The following is a 20,377-nucleotide window of genomic DNA, read 5'->3' on the forward strand; positions in this document are numbered from 1 at the left end:
AATTAAAAAGACACCATACAACCAAAAACATTTTAACATTTTTATTATTAAAATATTCACCTACAAAATGGCCTATAAACACTATTTACAGACTAGCAAGCAGCTATGCCTGCTAAGACACAGAGAAAGATATGACACAGAAAACACTGCACCATTGTCAGAGGAAGAGATCAATTCATGAGCTGTGGTGAAAATGTACAGTTCCTGTTGTCTATCAGGAGATTGTTGGGCTGGTGGAGGGAAAGCATTGGGATTCTACAGTTATTTCCCTGAGGGACAAACCTGCAGCAGAATCAGAAATAAACACCTCTTCTAATGTGTCAGCATGGACGTGGAAATGAGGTATATAAGGTCTCTGCTTACCATTTGTATACTGTGTGTGATTGTCAGCAAACATTACAAATGATTTCTTCTGATTGATTGCCTGTGTGGTGAAACACATAGAAAAAACAAAGCTCCTTTTCTCAGATGGATGATGATTTGCTGCTGATATGTTACAGTGACAGGGTTTCTCAGTACAAAAAGGACCATAATCAGTTACTTCAAGTAGATTATAAACACCAAAATTGAAGTGAGGAGGTTTTTCACATGACAGTGATGACAATCCTTTCATCAGTATCTGAGTGTTCAAGAAAAAAGAAAGAAAAAGCCATTATATAGACATCATGTGATTCCCTGCAGTATTAGTAGGTTGAAGGCCTAATTTTCCACACAAAAACATCATAATGTTGATCTTTGATCTTTGAAAACCAACCTTTATTGATGTCTGTTTGCTCTTCTGGCTGTTGAGAGAGGTAATATGAGTGTGTGTGAGATTTGCTTGGTTTAGTTGCTGGACATATCTTTATCACTGTGTTGAACTTACTCTGAGTTTTCCTGAGAAGTGTTGTTTCACAAATCTCTCGAAAACACACATCCTGCTGCACTTTATATGTCCTTTTATACCTGTGAAGAAGGAAACATGCTTGTTTATGTCCTCCACTAGATCACAACCTTTTAAACAAGTCACTGTAAGCATGCTGTGGGAAGTGACTCACAGGTAGTGGCACACTCCACCCTCCCACACAGGCACACTCTTGGTTTCAGAGTAGAGACGGGTACAGGGGTGTGGCACTCGCTGGCACGCTGCAAAGAGGGGTCACACAACATTGGAATTGAATGTTTTAAGTATTGTCAGCACGGAGAAGTCTGCAAGATGGTTTAGGAGTCATGTGGGAGGGGGCTGATGGATGGTTTTAGGAAAGGAATGTTTAAACAATCTGACGCTGGATGTTTGGGTGAAGAACAAGAAGAGGGGTGAGGGTCCAGTGTCTCCCTGTGCACAGCTTCATCAGCATGTATGTATTAGCAAACTCATATTTCCACTGTGTTTGGAGGGAGGACTCAGAGTTCAGACTAAATGCAATGAAATGTATCCCTAAGAGTGATCATATGTTTGTGGAGAATTCTTTCTCCACAAACGTCTTCAACTGTTTAATGCTGTTTTGCTAGCATTAGTATTAATGCCACAGAGATATTATTGCATATACTCCTTCTCTGATCAGCCTGTTCAGTGCTGTTTTCATTGTTTTCATCACATGTCTGTACTGTAATGTTACCCTAACATCTGGATAACCTGATGCAAACAACAGATCACACAGAGAGTTTGAATGTAAAAGCTTCTGGACAGGTTGACAGCCTGTGGAAGTCCTACTGAAATCTGAATTGAGAAAAATCATACAAATGCTTTTCACAGAAGAGCACAAGATATAAAAAATATAAATAACAAAATATACTATAAAAATATACATGCTTCTACATTACAGTTGTGGTAATTTTGTGTCCCAGGAGGAGATGCGTCTCACAGCCTTTGTTCATACTGTATGTAGCTCAACTCTCAAAAAAAAAAAATAGGGTGCTAAAAATGTGTTTTTTGTGACACGGTAAAGATAAAACACAGAGGCTTATTGTGTATTGATAATAACCTGCTGTTTCACACAGAGTGCAGGATACACTCTAAATCACATCACATTGAGTGACTGTGTTCTCTGCACTGACACATGAGATTAAATAACCCCTCTGTTTGTGATCAGGGTGTCAGTGCTACATGTGTTTAAGACAATAATCATAATCTAAAGGCATCAACAGGACGAGGGTCTGTCTGATACTTTTAACTAATTGCAGCCTACTTTCCCTGATCCCTCCCTGTGTGTATTTGTCCATGCAGAACAAGCACATATACTTACACAGTTCACACTGCTTGCCCTTGAACCCTGCTGCGCAGTCGCAGATGAAGGAGTCGCCTCCACTCACACACGTACCTCCGTTCTGGCAGGGGAGACTGCGGCAGTCCTGGGGTGACTCTAAAAGACAACAGCTGCCGTTAACATCCTCAGTACAGAATGAGTGAGACTCTCAGGTTTCAGGGCTCACTCTTCCACATTATCCACAGCTGATACCATGCGTTGATAGCCTCTAGCCCTACTCCCACACAACACAACATGAATCTAATTTACTGTATGTAAGTGGCATGTCAGCTGGTTTCTGTTACATGGGCAGATGTGCCATCTATTGGATGGAAAGCAGCAACACCTACCAGGTTTTGTTCTTTCTTCTTGAATCTCTAGTGCAAGGCTGATTTTGTTTGTTGTTTCCTCCATCTTCTCTAATTTAATCGGTGGTTCAGGTTCTGCAAGTAATAACATTTTCTGTTATGATTCCCTATGTAAAGGCAACGTGAATGACAGCAGATACAGATGTCACACTGAGGAAAGATTTAAAGTACGTTTGTCTGTCTGGAATGTTTTACCCAAATTGTATGATGACATCATGACATAACCTTATGTGAGAGGATCTGTTACACTGACTCCACCAAATCTTTGTCCTGTCCTTGGTTATACTTACTGGTACGATGTCGAATGGCTTTGCGAGGCAAGTGTGTGAATTTAGCTGTTATCTTCCCCCGCCTGTCGACAAGTTCTGTGTATCTGCAGTACAAACAAAGACAACTAACTGCTTAGCTTCCACAGATTAAATGTTATTGTTATATGCAGTGTTCATAATCATCAAGATCCTTGTAGCACCTGGGCAGCTCCTCTGAGTTCTCTGTCTCTGCTATGCCTCCCAGGTCTTGAGGCTGTGATGGCGGACTTGTGCGACTACCCTGTCCCGTTGCTAATGGCCTGTCTCTCCTACCTGGCCTGGACTGCATTGGCACTGGGTAAAGAAATAATCCAGAGCATATACTTATAATTATTTTCATTATCATAGGATGATAGATTTAATTGCCAAAAAAGCTGACACTCACAGGTAGTGAAGGCTAAATGCTGAGGTATGCTGTGGATCTGTTCCTGCCCCTTGTTTTTCACTGACATGAGAGCCACATAGTAGTGCTGCCCCGGCGTCAGTTCACGCAGGGTATACAAGCCTAATTTTCCATTGGGCAGGAAGCGACTCCTGGTATTCAGCCCTCGGGTCACATTGATTACAAAGCCGTCTGGGATACTTCTTGGGTGGCGGCTCCAGGTGATCGTTGCTGAGTTGGGGGTCACATGTGACAGGGAGAGGTTCTGTGGAGGGAGAGGCCCTGAGGGTGACACACTCAGATAATCAGATAGTTGCATGGATGGTTTTAAACATATTGCTTGGTTTTGTTTAGTTGCCAGTAATTTATATTCATCTTTATAATAACATATTGTTCAGGATGATTATTACTTTATATTTGTTGTTTGGTGTCTATATACAACTGACTGCATTGTCTACCGAATGATGTAACTTACTCGTCCAGAACTGCAGGGGTCCAGCTGAGTGGCTTGTGGAGGGGAACTCATCTGGTCTGATTCCACTCTGAGTCAACACATCCACTGTGTACATATGAGCAGGCGACAATGAACTGAGGAACAGAAGGAGGGACAAAGAAACTGCATGTGAGTCAACACATGTATGATTAACTAGTGCCCTCTGCTGGATGAAAAGTATATTGCTCAAAGCCATTTATAGTGCAACACTTCAACAGCGCCCCTCAGTGGGCACAACAGATGCTGCTTATGTGGCAATAGAAACTGTTGCTCTAACCTGAAGGTGTACTCAGTGGTGCTGGTGTTGAGCACTGCAGTGCGAGCCTCACTTCCATCTAAAGGCAGTAAGGACACATGCACCCTGCTGACTGTTGCATGAAGAGCAGCCTGAACCAGCCAACTCAGCCAAACCTGAGATGATGACACGTTGACCACCTGCAGCTGCTCCACCCGCCGAGGTCCTGGCACAGACACACACATGTATTGATGACACTTCGAGACACATGAGACTTTACTGCTACTGTTGCATTGCACATAGATCGGGCTCACTTGTGCGTATTAGTGCAGTGGCTGGCTGGCTGGTGTCGTTCCCATTGGTTTTGAGTTTGATGGAGACGGTGGAGATGTTGTAGAGCAGGCCGGGCACCAGGCCTAGCATCACATGGGTGGATTTCTGCCTGTCCAGGTAGTCTGTTTTGGCATTGCTCTGACCCAGGGGAGCATAAGTGACAGCAAACATGCTGATCAGGCTGTTTGAGGCCTCTGGCTCATCCCAGCGCAGCTCCACCTCGCTCTCCTCCACACGCAGCACATGGAGACCAGGCGGAGGCAACAGGTCTGGGAACAGTGGCAACCTTACATGTCTAATCCATACATTAAATAATTACAAAGTTGTCTTTGAAATACGATGAGTTTGCAGCATGCACTGTGGTGTGATTGTTCACTGACCTTTCTCACAGTCTTTGCCTGTCAGCCCGATTTTACAAACACAGTTGTAGTTTCCTCTCCTGTCACTCCAACAGCGGCCGCGGTTCCCACAAGGTTTCAGTACACATGGATCCTCCACTTGGGGGTGACAAAGATAAACAGTTGCTACAATGTGGTTCCTGTCACAACAGTAAGATGTTTTGAAAGTATGACCCTAAATCAATCCTATCGACACATTATTATCATTAAAGACCGAGTCCAGTCCAAATGTGTATATACTAAACCATCTTATTTTGAAAGCTGCACACAAACAAAAAATGAGGGCTATTTTTCTACAGAAATAAATTAGGCAATATAATCACTATCATTACCATCAGACCAAATATTCTTGATTTCTGTATTTATTTTCAGCCTTATTTTTCAGCCATGTGAAAGTATTTTGGTACCTCTGATTTATGGACCAATCCAGTTTAAAGCCTGCTTGTAACTGATGTAGTGAAGAAAAGTGTTTCCAGAAATTTAGTGAATAATTAAGTGCAGCTTGGTCTGTGAATATTTGAAATGTTGGTTTATTTTACTGCTGCCCCAATGTAACTGGAATCCTTTCTATGCCTGCAGACTGAGCGGTGTCATGTTTAATTTAATAATGAAAAATACAATGAAATACAATCTTTATTATCATCTTATAGTGAAATGATATGTATATATTTATTTTGTTGTGGGAGGAAATTACAAAAATACAAATGTGTAGGCTGAGAAAGGTATATTTAAATTTGTTTTAAATTTTACAGTTTTTACCTATTAATTCAAAAGCCATTAGTGATGCAGTGCAAATTCACTTACACATCTGGCACTGGTCTCCAAAGAAACCGTCTTTACACACGCACACATAATTCCGCCTGTAACCACGACACACGCCTCCATTCAAACAGGGGTTGGACTCACACCCGTCCTGCTCTGCACACAGATATTTCGGAGAATGTATTGTGTACAAAAGTGTACGTTCAAAAGCTAATGATAAGAATTAAACCGACCTATTTCACAGTTCTGGCCTTTAAAACCGTGGTGACAGTGACACGTGTAGGAGCCCGGCTGGTCCTCACACGTCCCTCTGTTCATGCAGGGTTCTGACAGGCATTCGTTTATATCTTAAAGGAGATGAAACACACAGGTTTTACATATGTGTGCATATGTAAAACCTTAGTAACACATGTGTATTTCTGTATTAGATCCTAAAAGAGTGTGTTCAAGCATTACCTTTCTGACAGCGGTTTCCACTGAAACCATCTGTACACACACACTGGTAAGATCCAATCTTGTTACGACATGTGCCACCATTAAGACAAGGCTGCGATAAGCACTCGTTGATCTCTGTAAAAATGGAAATTAAAATAAAATATAATAATAACAACCTGAAAGACTTTATAACTGATAAAGTAAGTGGGATCTTTTGTTATGTGTGTGTTACAGACCCTCACAAACGGGTGGCTGGCTCCAGTCTCCCTGAATACCACAGATGCTCTGGGTGGCTCTGGGCACTAACATGAAGCCTGAGTGGCAAATATACACAGCCATGGAGCCCGGTGTTGTTGAGGAAAACTGGACCTCAGCGTGCTTGACTTGTGGAGGCGGCCCACAGCCCAGCTCTGAAATGAATATGTTGATAATGTCGGCATGGCTGCATAGTAACATAAGCTCACAAACACTGGGGCTTAGAAGAGCTCATTCAGAACATACTAATGGCAACAGAGGTGCTTTCCACATGGACTCTGTTTCTGTCTCCCTAAAATTACCTCCAGCATGCTGGTAAGAGTGTGTAGACATGAATCATCGGGTCTAATCAGGCCTGACTTTATATAGCATACACAGCCATTCTATATCTGTTAATGTGGTGCAGCAACACCGCTAAGATTATCTTTGCAGTATCTGTACACTTAAAAGCTCAGGATACTCCCGTGCTTCTGCCAGTCTATTAAAGTCAACACTGTACAAATGTTGGCGTCAGAGTAAGACATTGTTGTGTGGTGACACATTGTCTGCTTACCTGCAGAGGTTTGTACTGAGCTCCTGCTTATTTCACAGTGCCTGCCACTGTAGGCTTCTGTGCATTCACATTTATACTTTCCTATGTAGTGAAAACACGTCCCACCATTCAGACAGGGACTGGAGGCGCAGGGGTCCGGCTTTCCTGAAAGAAATCACCAGCATGAAAATGACACAGATAGGGCTTGAACTATTTTTTAAACTGCCAAGAGACCAACTGATCTGACATCCAGGTGGAGTGTGTTCCACGGGCTCCACATGTTTCTCCACTTTGTTGCAAGTTTGCAAGAAAATGGTAATGCTCACCCACTTCACAGTGTTTCCCAGTGAATCTGTAAGGACACACACATTTGTAGCTCCCTGCCTCTTCCTTGCAGGAGCCTCCATTGCGGCAGGGACCAGAAGCACAGGTATTGAGTCTAACTGGAAAGAGACAGAGGAAAAAGAGAATCCGTGAAGCACAGCATCTTAGTCTTAGCACAAAATAAATCTGTTTTAGGCCATTGCCATTCAAGTCATAATTCAGGAAAATAGCCCATAACTCAGTCATAAGTACAAATTATCCTAAGCCTTTCAGCATTGCAATATTTCATGCTGCATTACAAGTAATGGCATGTTTCCTGGTGCATTAAAGCTGTAGCTGGGCCTGAGCCCAAATAATAACACACACATTTTGAAGGATATTTTTGATAACTGTGCATCACAAGTTCATATGCATGTATTCATGTAGCTTTTTTTTTAATAATAATTATGCTACCTTTCTCACAGTGCTTCCCCCAGTATCCATATTTGCACTCGCAAGTGTAGCCTCCGTCCCGCTCGTAGCAGTAGCCTCCATTCAGACAGGGAGAGGAGTCGCAGACCGATCGGGGCTGTACTAAAAAACACACACCGAGACTTGACTGTGTTCCACTGAACTGGGTAATGGTAAATCCTAAATTGAATAGGTCCAACCCTTAAAACACAGATTATTTGTCACTTTGTGATTGGACCAACAACCCAAGCACCTTCAATAAAAACATCAATCATCTGTGAATTTCTCCCCACATCATAAAGCTGTAAATGTGACTATTGGTTTTTAGGCAGAAAATGACACTTGTCAAGATCAGTGTGCTTAAAAATGTGTTTGTTGCTATAGAAACCAACTGCTCTTGCAATGACACATAGCTGCAAAGTGGCCAGATGCTGGGTTGGTGCCTGAGGCTCTTACCATAGGGGTAAAAGTCCTTATGATCTAGCTCTGCTCCAGTCTGACATGTACATAAGTAGGACCCTCCATACTCCAAACAGGGGCCTCCATCAGGACACGGTCTGCTGTTGCTGCATGGTGTCTGAGTTACTTCTGAGTGAAAGGAATAGAGAGTGACAGATTCACAAAATGTGGAAAATGTCCTCTGCTTTAATGACATAAAGCTCTGTCTATCAAAGCTCCTGTGAGACATCTGATAGGATTATACATATCATACCCACCAAACTGACAGTAGAGCCCTGTGTAGCCTGAAGGGCATTCACAGGTTCCATTGATGTCCACACACACACCCCCGTTTTGGCACAGACATTCCTCTGCAGACAGGGGGAGAGACAGAGAGAGAGCATGTGTGTGTGTGTGTGTGCAAGCTGGAAAGCTTTCTTAAGTTACTTGAAAGTACAGTAAGTTAAAGTTTTCAGTGTAAACATAGACAAAAGGTATAAAGGATCAACATCTGCTCCATATGTGTGTCTTTCATCTGCTGTACTGTAAACTATGTATTGATTTGCTCTCCCTGATCTTTTCCAACAAGTTCACAGGACCAGAAGATTACCAGTCAGCGCACTGCACATCCGCTCTGTACAAATTGTAAGAATGTTTTTATTTTCCTCTCCTTCCTAATTGCACCAGTGGATCAAAGGACATAGCCGTATCGCAGCTAAATGGCTCCCCTTTGAAGTCCCGGGAGCTCGGTGGAGGGTATTATTTTTCTGATGATATGGAGCATATTTTGTGACCAAAATGTATGTCCCTGAGGGCAATTAATGGATTGTTAATTTGCAAGAGCCACTTTCATTGGCCACCTGTGCGGCCCGGGCCCTTTGATCTGAGAGCCTGATTAGGCACTTCTGAGTCCTACTACTTTCTCTTCCTTGAAGGATCGTGCTCCTTTTTCCGCTGTGCCTTCCAAGTGAGCCAGGCAGGAAAGTATTTGGGAGATTTAAGAGAGCCTATATAAGCACTGATAGTTATTTCAGCTCAAGGGTGAGAACTAGCATGCATTTGCAATAGCTCAAATACTATTAAAGAGCTTTTGGTATGGGGGGAAAAAAACCTTGCAGCAACTGCTATCAGTGGGAGACAGTAACCGCTCAAATCTGCCTCAACAAGCATAGTAACATACAGACTTTAAGCATAATTAAAAATGACTTAATATGCAGTTGTAAAGGAAGGTATGAGGCATTAGGTGAGGAAACATATTTTGTGTTTAAAATGGTTTTGCAAGCAGCAGCTGTGCTTGAAACCATAGTATGGTGCAATGGCCGACTTCCAGAGAGGCAAGTAGCGGTGTGGAAGCATGCATATTTCAAACAGCTCTGTCTGAAGAAATGACCTGAATACCAAAGACCAGCTTTGACTCATAAAGAGGCCTTCTTAAGTCTAGACAAAGCACTTCCTCTTGTTGGTAAACTAATAAAATGTGCTATAAAACAATTATTTACAAGATCAAGCAACTGGTTCCTGTAGTAAACAGGGCGAGGCTGTCAGTTTTGATAATTACAATAATCCATCATCACAGCAGCCTCTTCCAGGGCAGAGTTCCAAATTCCTGTGGGATAGCACAGCTCCTCTTCAAATACTCCAGTCTGTTCCCTACCTGCCCAGCCGCCTGCAGTGAGCATCAGCTGAGCCAAGTGCACAATACCTTCACACTTGTCACCGTAGAAGCCCGGAGCGCATGTACAATTGTAGGATCCTGAACTGGTGTATTCACAAATCTGGTGGTTCTGGCAGTCGTCCTCTTTGCATAAAGCTAAAGATGGAAAAACATAACAGGCAGTGATTTAAAAACCAAGCATGTGAAACGCTTTGACAAAGCTGTAGATGTACTTGCTTTTACCTGTTTGGTTGTCTTGTGCAGTGGAATTGACCTCAAGCACCACCAGTTCTGAGGTAGACAGACAAGAATGTGCTTTAATGGCTTGATTCATCCAAATAACATTAAGACATATTACTCTGGTTGGTTGGATTTAAGTGTTTAAGTTTGAAAATGTGGAAAGTGCTCTTGCTGTTGTTTTGAATTTAGCACATGAAATAGTGTTATTATATATAGAACTACATCAGGAAGATGTATGCCATGTATGAGATAATAACTTGATTAGCCTCTCTATGAAAATGTCATTCTTATTCAAATATTTCCCACATTATGTCTAATTTTAACACAGTATGTCCAAACATGATCATTTTATTTAGGAACCTCTTGCATTATGTCACCTTGTACACAGCAACTACAGTATTTTCTAAAACTTAAAAATAACAAGGACAAAATGAATCAAGATATTCAAATAGTCTTTCTTTTGGAGTCCTTCCACCCTGATAAGATTCCTAGTTCCAGACAAAGTGAAGCATCCCCGCAGCATTATGCTGCCTCCACTGTGTTTGACTGTGGAACCTGTGTTCTCTTGGTATATGGCAGGAGATGTTGCCTTCATCTGGACAAAGAAAGGTTCCTTCTAGACACACTTCTAGTTTGTGTAATACTTCTCCAGGTGGTCCGCAGCACACCTTAGTCTGGCTGGCTTGGTCTGTAACCTGCAGTCCATTCCTGTGCAGGACTCTAGTGACGGTCTACTCTGACGCTTCAGTGCCAGGTAAATCCTTCACTAGTGTCTTGGCGGTTGTTCTCGGCTCTTTAGACACATCTCTCACTAGTTTTCTAGGAAATGGTTCTCTTCCTGCACTCTGAATCTTTGTGAACATCTAGATAATTGCTCTCACACCAGTTCTTGAAATCTGGAAGCACTTTGATAAACGCGCATATCCTTCTTCTTTGTAGGCATTAATGAGTCTGAACTTTCTGTCACTTTCGCCTTTCACAAGCGTTAGACAAAACCTTAATTGTTACTTGTCCAAATGCTTACAGGGTCACTCAGTTAAAACATAGATACTACATAGTATCATTGCATCATTTGTACTATGGCTAAACAAGGAGGACAATTATTAAGGGGGGTAATAATTTTGACCCTGCTAGTTGTGTGCTTAAAATCGCTTGTTCTGTGCATTCCAAAGAGAAACACTTTATATACAGTTTAAAAAATGTATTTATTTTATTTTGCCTCGTTAAATAAATAAGATAAATGTTATGCTTCTGTACCATGGGTTTTATTCAGTAGAATGTTGTGGGTAGTTTAAGTTTATATGAAAAATATATATTTTTTTTTGGTCGCCCTGCACACCCATACCTTAACACCTCAATAGATAAGCATCTAAAATCCTTGGCTGTGTCCAAAATCTCTCCCTTATCACTCCATGTGGCCCTATATAGTGCCTTCACCATTTTGTAGTGCTGTCCGAATGCGTAATGAGAATTTTAAGATCCCATATAGTGCCCTCAATGTATCCCACAATGCATCGTGAAAAGTAGCGCCCATCCGATGGTCACTACTTCAGTGATATGTACCTCCATGCATTGCGTGGACCGACAAAAAGAATGGGAATGGAAGTTACCTTACCTGTCTCACAGATATACTGATCTGTTCAACGAGTTTAACATTAGCCGTTGTGTTTATTATTTTTTGCCCTAAAACGTTTATCAGGCTTTAACAGCACAAACTGGAACTGCTAGCGACTCGCTAGAGACAGCCCTTGTGTTAGCTGGGTTGACCATATGTTTTCAGATGACAGCTCACTGTAGTAAAATCTTTGTATTGCCAGCTACGAGGACAAAGTGTATGCAACATGTTTACCACAATTAATGACTTGACTGAGTGACTTTTATATGCACCTCCAAAACAATACCAAAGGCACAAGGACCTCAGTGGTAGTTACTGTCATGGCCTTAATTCAGTACAATTCAATTTGTATATTGTCTATTATAATGGGAACTGTCTTTAGGTGCTTTACAGAAACAAGCAAGAACTTGAAGGCAGTAACAAGGAAAAAAATCCACTTTAAAAAAGAAACCTTGAGCAGGACTGACACATAAGAGGGAACCTCTTCTGCTGATGGCCGGCCCGGGTGGAGGAGAAGAGGTAGATTACAGTAAAATGCCTAATGGAATACTGAAGAACCATTGCAAAGGTCTTACCTTCAAACAGTCCAAAAGATATAAGGTTCCTGTAGCCTATAGAAAAGACAGAATTCGAGTTTTACCTGTCTCACAGAAAGTTCCAGTGAAGGTAGCAGGACATGTGCAGGTGAAGCTGTTGACGTGATCAATGCACTCTCCTCCATTCAAACAGGGCTGCGACTCACATTCGTTTATGTCTGGAGGATACAAATACATCCATTCACACACAGTGTCAACTTTATCTGATGTAGAGGGAGTCTAACATCAGTATTCTTCTCATGAAAAGGTTGTTGTTTAGGACTCTAAGCTGGATTAAGAGCATTGACCTTCCAATTGAAAGCTTAGAGTTTCACTGAGCAGGTGTCTGGTATTAGGAGTAATCTAGTCTCATGCTGAAACAAGGATTCATGAACTGATAATTCAATTCTCCTCTGGATTCAAGTTTCATCAACAATCAATCACAAGAGAATCAGGATTAGAGTTGGACTTTTCTGGATACCGGCTCGACTTCAGTGAACTTTCTGACTCTTTGCTACAGCGTGTGACCCAAGAAAAAAAAAGAGCTGTTTGCAGACCCATTCAGCCATAACCCATTTGTCTAGGTAGGCTGGGAAACGCTTTGGAGAGAAACATCTGCCAAAAGACTGTGAGTGTGATGTAGAAAGCAGCAGAGGATATTTCCTCTGGAGAGAGATGCCTACTTTCCCTTTTGCCTGTGAAGAAAAACCCCGCTCACCTGTCTCACACAGGACACCAGTGTAACCCAGCTCACACACGCAGGTGAAACTGCCAGCGCCTTGTACACACGACGCGTTGTTGAGACACGGCCCGGCTTTGCACTCGTCAATGTCTGCAACACACACACACACGCTCATGGAATATTTACTCAGCTGATTAGTATATCCGCCACACTGCTCCCCTCACTCTGCAAGTATGTGCTGCTGGCTGCGAAAGGTATTAGAAGAGGTTTGATACATGTCCACAGGCTGGACTATGGGAATAGTCACAGGAGCCCCAGAGAGGCTGGACCAAGATATTCTCAATTCTTTTTTTTTTACATGGAAAGTGCTAAATGAGGCAAAAAATACTTTAATTAATCAGAGGTTTTCCACATCTTCAGCCTATTTATGCAGAAGGAGGGAGAAATAATGTGGAATTTGTAATATACAGTGAAAAAAATGGTTTTTGGGTTTATGAATGCTTTCAAGAAATTAATGACATTTTTAATCTCTGCAAGTCAGAGAGTAACTACAATTGATTCCAGTACCTGTTTCACAATGAATCCCAGTGTATCCAGGGGGACAATGACAGATGAAACTGTTAATCTGGTCTTTACAAGTCCCTCCATTCTGGCAAGGATCCGAGGCACACTCATCCACATCTACAGTGAGACACAAAGGCAGTAGTATGACACTTTTAATTAGAAGGAAACATCTGGGACACGGAGGTCAGTTAATAATCTGGGAAATGAAACAGGCTGGCATGAAGCTGATACAGGTATTAAGGAAATATCCAGGTGTTTCTTTGGCAAGTCAATTGAACTCTAGTATTTTCTTTACAAACTGACATTGTTTATCCTGGCTGATCTAAGGCAGACAGGCAGTCATTCACAGTGCGCAGTGTGTGTCGGAGCAGGATGTGGTGTTGACCATAACTCACTGATCTGGCACCGTCGACCGGTGAAGCCAGCCAAGCAGGAGCAAGTGAAGGAGGGGTTGCCTGTGATGCAGTCATCAATACACTGGCCTCCATTCAGGCACGGGCGCAGGTGTGGGCACACTGACGCTGGGGAAAGAGCTCAATGTAACAGGAATCCAAGAATTATTAAATTGTCGAGGAGCATTTAAAAAACTCTCACCGGAGTCATTGCAGCCACCCACTTCCACATTAGCATTGTCTATTCGGAAGACCCATCTGCCTGGGTATCCCACATTGGTGGTTTCCTCCACATTCACCACGTCATCCGTACGAGAGCCAGGGATGTTGAAATAGCGCTTGCCATCACCGGCATTGAAACCTGCCTGGGAAGAGAGCACCAAAGAGGCAGACATGACACAAGATTCCTGAATTACAGTTTAGACACACACATAATATACGGACAGTGACTGATGTGGTCTTACCTGCGCTGCTATCCCTCCCAGCCCAGCCAGGTTTCCTCCACTGCTGGCGTGCATACCTGTGGTCCAAGTGATGTTATTGTACTGGAATACAGTGAAGGAAAGCTCTCCATCTGTGATGAGCACCACTTGGAAAGTATTTACCTGCACAGAGGAGGGACAGGCTCAGTGAAACCATTTCCTGATTTCGGAGAAATGTTGTAATAATGCATGTATCAAACAGAGTCCTCATATTAATGGTGTAGATTTAGTGACGCTGGAGACATAGAGGACTTTTGAATGTTGTTGTTGGAGAAGAAGAGGAAAAAGGTTACATACACCATCAGAAAGAAACTTAGTAGGTGCCTTTCTGGGACTTTTGTAGTTGAAAGTAACACAGTAAATGCTGGATATAACTGTATCATAACTGCTTTCATTGTTAAAGTGACAGAAGCTGGATCAACTAAAGTAACAAAATGATAGCAAGACAGGGTTTATACCGGTGTGCGGGCGTTGCCTCCAAAGAAAGTAACTTGATGCCATGTAGAGACGAGGACCCATGTTGCGTTGAAGTTGGGGAACTCTGAAAAGTAGGTTCTGACATCACCTGAGGCCCTCCTCAGGGTGGAAGGATCCTGGCTCTCTCTGTAGAAGACTCTCCCTGCTCGGCGGTTGTCCACATCGGCCCAGAACGGTGCCACAACTCTTCTGTCCCCAGCGATGGGAAAAGCCACAGGAGTGAACTGAGACACCTCCCTCAAGAAAGATACCAGACCATTGTTGTTCACCTGAAGAAGAGATTCAGGTTGAGTTATATTGCATTACATGACATTATTTGTCTTCAGATTAAACCACTGTGACATTTGTAGGATTAGGTGGGGTTAGAGTGGAAGTGCTGAGGAAGAGACGCCAATGTGGACAAACAGAGGTATTCTGACCTCACAGGGCAAACAGCGGCATGGGGCAGCGAAAGTTCCCATAACGGATGTTTGCACTTCCCATGTAGCGAACACATGCTACCTTTATTCAGTATAATGACAGCAGCTGAGAAAACCTGCTTTCTGCTGCTCACGCACCTGCAAAGTCATCACACCCAGAAGAATCTTCCCCGGCCATTAAACCTGCAGATGTTTGCCAACAGTAAACTGAACAAATAAGTGAGCCCATCGTCCACTTGCCTACACATCTCCTTTGTGAGAAATGAGCATGTGGTTTTATTGCGTGGTGAAATATCAGCTTCCAAAAAATGATCTTCAGCAGGACAACAACAAATTACTCAACTAATTGATACTTATGAAAGAAACTGAGCAAAAAACAATAACTGTTTGTGTTTTTTTTCTGACCTTTCAGCCAGTTCATGGCAGGCAGATTAAAATACAACTGTTTATCTGTCAACCTGACTGGATGAACAGAGGTCTACATAGAGGCCAAACAGGCAAAGACACAGAAATTCTATGCAGAAATCACACTTGTGTTCGTCAATGTCAACCAAATGTAGGGTGGCACAGTGGTGCAGCACTGTTTCGAGTCTATCTGGGGTCTTTCTGTGCGGCATTTGCACAATTTTCCTCATGCCTGCACAGGCAGGGGTCTCTCAATTGACCGTAGGTGCGAGTGTGAGCATGTCTGTCTCTGTTATAGGCCTGTGATAGACTGGTGACCTGTCCACCTTTCACCCATTGACAGCTGGGATATGCTCTAGCCCCCCATGACCCTGTACAGGTCAAAAGTGATGGATGGAAAACAACTGTAATAGATGTCCAATTTCTGTTTGATTGCATTTATTAACTAAATTATCGTCATTGCTAAAGTTGCCTTCCTTTGTTGTTTTTTTAGGATGACCTGGCAGCAGCGGAATTAGCTGGAAACAATGTTGACATACAGCCTTACTGCATTATCAAGCTATCATATGTGAACAAGCAGCTGCCTCTTTATACATCCAACAGAGAGCAGAGGGCAAATTAGCAATTAGAGACATGTTTCTGTTGTCCAAGCATTTGGCTATAGTGGTAAATAGTAGTTACTGTAATGCTTGATTATGAAGTAAGAGAATCTAGTCCAGTCTGACCAGTTGCTGCACACACACACCCTAAGAAACACACTTCTGAAGTGGAGGGGAAAGTCCTGGCGGCTGAAGGTTTGACTCCCCATGAAAGGCCTTCATTCATGCATTATTTCTGCTTATTATCAGCGAGGGCAGATTCTTCCTGCTATAGCACCTACTCTACTAAACCCTGGTGTGAACCCTGCCTCTTTTTCTGCACTCAGGCAAGTGGCATGTGACAGTGACAAAGCAACGTCAGACGGTTCAGCTCTGCTCCACGCATGTATAAAAACCATAATTTGAAGGACTTTGCTGTAAAAACAGCCGAGGAAGTTTTGTTTGGCACAGCACGGGGGCTCAGTTAATTGCCTGACCACAGTCTTCCCCTCTGCATCAGCGTGATGTGGTGAGAACGTGGCCCATGTGGGGAAAAAGAAGACCGACCGAAGGGGCAGGGCGCTAAGGTCAGCCAGAGCGCCATCTGATACCAGGAGAAAAACAAGAGAGGGCACAGGGCTGAATGAATGGAAGGATGTACATGAATTACAAACCTCCCACACCCACATGGCCACTAATGAGAGACCTGTGGTGGCAGTGGTCTGGAAGTCACCCATCTTACACCAGAATTAGTGTAGGAACTCATGAACACTAAATAGTTTATATTCCAATACTGGTGTATGTTTAATCGCCTAATCCAATCTCTTGTAACATCTGGATCTACTTAAACAAGTGTATTTGAAGACTTTTAACATTTTTTCAGGCAGCCTGACATGGAAATGACCTTAGAAGAATTTAAACTGAACTGAAACTGAACCTTTTTCTTTGCATCATATCAACCAGGCTGCAGCTACTATATCCACATCCAGTGAAGGGAGTTTCTGCATCACTCTAACTGGGTCCAGAGCCGCCTGCTGTAACATGACTAAGGTCAGAATCACAGGGGAGAGAGGTGCGATCGGTCAACCTTGTAAGAAGCATCTCTCCCTCCATATTTCTTTCTCTCACTCTCAATGGTGCCACTTCACTCCTATAACGCTCGTGTTATTTTTTGGGGGAATTCTTTGCCGGATACATACAGGATTTTGCTTGGGTGGTTTTCTTTAGAGCCAAGAAATTTATGGACTAAAATAAACTTTCATCTTTCAGCTTAAGTCAGGCCAAAGCAAACCTCTAAATGAAAAAGGTGCCCATGGATCAACTCAGGAAAACATTCGTTTTCCTTGTCAGAAATGGAGGGTTCACAGCTACAAGCTTGTCCAATTATTTGACGAGACTGAAGTAAGTGACTACAGTCTACAGTCTGTGCACTTGGCTTGGAACTCCTGAGCTGTAGCTCACGTTTAGTTATAAAGAGTTTTGATTGAGGCAATAAATCCTGTGCACATATTGCACAAGTAATACGGTGGATTTGTAGAAAAGATTTTAGAGTGGATATAATAAAAATTAGTTCAAAATACTCATCATTTAATTTAATTCAAAGAAAACCTAACAGGAAAGGTCACATGGTTATTCCACAACAAATGCTGAGTTGTGTATCCTGGCTGTTTCTTAGCTGTGTGTCTTCTTGACAATGTGAGCAACAACTGGCGTGGACTCTAGGAAGTCAGCACGTCTGGCCATGAAATACTCTGGCACACATAATCACTACTTGTTATTTTTATACAGCATTTATGCTTCACTAAGCGAACCATCTTCTGGCTTCATATTTAATAGACATTCATTAAAATAAAGAATCAAAAAGGCATGTCAAAGTGCATCATATATATATATACACGTGAAGACTTTTTAAAGTATGTGCAGAAATATGTTTTTCTGCTCCTGCTATCAGTCCGTCACATCTCTCACCCGACACCCATGCAGAGTACAAAGAATAAAAGTGTATGCACACATCTTTGAGCCATACACAGTGGTGAGTGAAACCCAGTGAATGAAATTGCACCAAGTACACTTCAGAAGACCAGATGAGCACTAGCAGATGTGTCATCTGCAAAGAGTGTAGTTACACTGGAGCACATTCCCGGCTTCCTTTTTCAAAAACGTATTTACACTTTGTTTACATGTAGTTTATTTCGATGACAGAACACCACGTTATGTCTTACACATTTGAATCACTGTGGAGTTTTTCCTCTCGTGAGAGTCTATTAACAGTAAATGCCTTTGATCACAAACATTTATTCTCACATCTGCTTTTAAACTTGTGTTCTTTCCTCTCTGACCCTGAATGTCCTCCTTCATGTTCTTTACACTGGCCATCCGCAGGAGTAAGCTAATCTGCATTGTTTAGAAGGCCCTAAGATGCCTAGCAGATACATCTGTGTTCTGTTAAAGTGATTGGTCATTTCTCAGATAAAGCAGCTGGACAGTTCCAGGGGGAAGACCCTTGCCATGTTATCTGAGGCGTGGGAGGAGGGGAGGGGAGAAAAGGAGAGATCCCAGCAACGTGAGAAAACTCCCAGACACAAACCATAACAGAGGGACAGCCTGGTTACCATGAAGGGAGTGGGGCGATCTGTGTTTGTGTGAGGGGATTTTTCTTAGTGACATTAGACATCACTGTATTTGTTAATTATGACATCTTGCTTCTGAAAAGGACAAAGGTTGCTGTAAGAGTTTTCAAGAACACAGCGTCTGAACAGCTTCGGTTATGACAATGAAGTAAGACAGCACCCACAAACCATCTAAATTCACTTTGGTTCAGTCCAGCTTCCATGTGGCAGTAGCCCAGAGGCCTGGAAACAAACTGCTGGGAAAAATTATTCAAACAAATTTACCCCTTAGTACTCACTGAAATATTACCTGTTCAAAGCAGCTCTCTGGCAGCAGTGTGGCCTGCACGCTGTACAGCAGATGTTTAATGGATTCAGGTGAGGCATTTCAAATGAGCGTGACTGTAATTTCAAGTGCCTGCCATAATCTGTTATGCCTCCAACAGCTCTCTGAGATGCAGAGTGAACTACAGGATATCACATCACTACACAACACATTTCAGAATGTGCAGTACTCAGATTGTATTAAATTAATAAGCCAAGCAACCAGTAACTTGTCTTATCTTGTCTAATTTGAGCACAGTGTATTGGTATCATTACAGGGGAATGGATGCTCTGGAATTTATTGCAAAGCTTAATGTGCCAGGAGTTGTGAGACGCAGACATTATAAACACAGTGTCACTGTCTGACTTCAATAGGAAACTGACCTCATCCACTTGATGCAAATGCTTATATTAGAAAGACAACCTTTGACCTTGCCCATTGTTGCCATGGCTCCTCAGCCTCTCCTGCTCATGGTTTGAACGGGGAGGAGGCAGGGAGGGCTCTGACAGAGGAAGAGGAGATTCGGAGCGCAAACGTGGATGCATAACCACAACAGGTGGTGTTGATTTAAGGGAGTTCTGCCTTCTCTATGTGCTGGAACTCAACCCAATACATGACAAAGGCAGATCAAAGGGTGTTGCACTGTGGTGCGCGAAAATCCTTGTCAAACCATTCAACTTCCTCCCATGAGCACTGTTTCTTTCTCTCTGGCTTGCATATTTTCCCCCCACTCTTACTTCTTCTGAAAAAGAACTACTCACAGATGCTGCGGCAACACTAAGAACACAAACTGTCATTTCCGATAACAGGTCTTTGCAGATTTACTAGAACAGGGGTTACCACTGTTCTGCTAATAGTTTGTCTCTCACTCTCCCTCGATGCATTTGAGAGCCCTCAGAGTGCAAGATATAAAAGAGGAGGGTGATTCCACCCATAAGGAGAAAATATGATATTCTACAAATGAGCTTACACACCAGAGCTTGTGAGAGCACATAAACATACACAAACTTTCACAAGGCACTGCAATGTAGTGTTTGGCCGCGTGCCAGATTCCATCTCCCAGAGGCTCACATGTAATCCACACAATGTCAGTTTCAATTGCCAACTGCCAAGTGCACGCACACACATGGTGACATAAACCCACACACAAAACAGCAGAAACAAAGTGCTGTGTACTCACATAGAGTCCTGAGTGCCTGTCTCCAAAGAAAGGGAAAGCAACAGTAATTCTCAGGAGCCCAGAGCCTCCGTCGTCCTGATTGTTGGTCTGGGAGTCCCCCTTGTCCTTGCCAAAGGGGTAGAAGTCCTCCAGGGGCACAGCGGGTTCCACCCCTGGTAGCAGGTTCAGGGAGAGCAGGGTGCAGAAGCAGGGCAGCAGGGCTTGTAGCACCAACACCATGGCCTCAGCCACCCAGGGATGAA

The 20,377-nt window shown here is 42.8% G+C and overlaps 1 protein-coding gene across 3 annotated transcripts; it reads right to left on the bottom strand.

Annotated features, from left to right (window-relative positions):
• Positions 1 to 76: 76 nt before the first annotated feature.
• Positions 77 to 20,377, bottom strand: sned1 (sushi, nidogen and EGF-like domains 1). Of its 3 annotated transcripts, XR_003670494.1 has the most exons (33): positions 20,136 to 20,377; positions 14,601 to 14,888; positions 14,125 to 14,265; positions 13,863 to 14,025; positions 13,664 to 13,789; positions 13,272 to 13,385; positions 12,741 to 12,854; positions 12,088 to 12,201; positions 9,836 to 9,883; positions 9,641 to 9,748; positions 8,217 to 8,309; positions 7,957 to 8,088; positions 7,504 to 7,623; positions 7,053 to 7,169; positions 6,748 to 6,891; positions 6,176 to 6,349; positions 5,961 to 6,074; positions 5,738 to 5,851; positions 5,547 to 5,660; positions 4,725 to 4,841; positions 4,326 to 4,613; positions 4,054 to 4,237; positions 3,759 to 3,871; positions 3,287 to 3,565; positions 3,063 to 3,195; positions 2,884 to 2,966; positions 2,576 to 2,668; positions 2,226 to 2,342; positions 1,038 to 1,125; positions 866 to 945; positions 755 to 782; positions 364 to 619; positions 77 to 282 (listed from the first exon to the last, which is right to left on the bottom strand). XR_003670494.1 is itself a non-coding variant. In XM_028403685.1 (32 exons), exons 1-31 carry the CDS (start codon positions 20,352 to 20,354, stop codon positions 757 to 759), a joined length of 4,158 nt encoding a protein of 1,385 aa, XP_028259486.1. In that variant the 5' UTR covers positions 20,355 to 20,377; the 3' UTR covers positions 77 to 619; positions 755 to 756. The 3 variants fall into 3 exon arrangements, 2 of the variants coding, with proteins under 2 accessions (XP_028259486.1, XP_028259487.1); XM_028403685.1 differs by having other exon boundaries at positions 77 to 619; XM_028403686.1 differs by lacking the exons at positions 5,547 to 5,660; positions 5,738 to 5,851 and having other exon boundaries at positions 77 to 619.

This window comes from Parambassis ranga, chromosome 4 (assembly GCF_900634625.1).
Source record: "Parambassis ranga chromosome 4, fParRan2.1, whole genome shotgun sequence".
NCBI lineage: Eukaryota > Metazoa > Chordata > Actinopteri > Ambassidae > Parambassis > Parambassis ranga.

Coding starts and splice junctions, on each gene's coding strand:
- sned1 (XM_028403685.1), bottom strand. CDS start 20,354: ATGGTGTTGGTGCTACAAGCCCTGCTGCCCTGCTTCTGCACCCTGCTC. Junction 9,884..12,087: donor TGGAACTTTCTGTGAGACAG/GTAAAACTCGAA, acceptor TGTCTACCTCAG/AACTGGTGGTGCTTGAGGTC. Junction 7,170..7,503: donor GGGGAAGCACTGTGAGAAAG/GTAGCATAATTA, acceptor GTCTCTTTCCAG/TTAGACTCAATACCTGTGCT.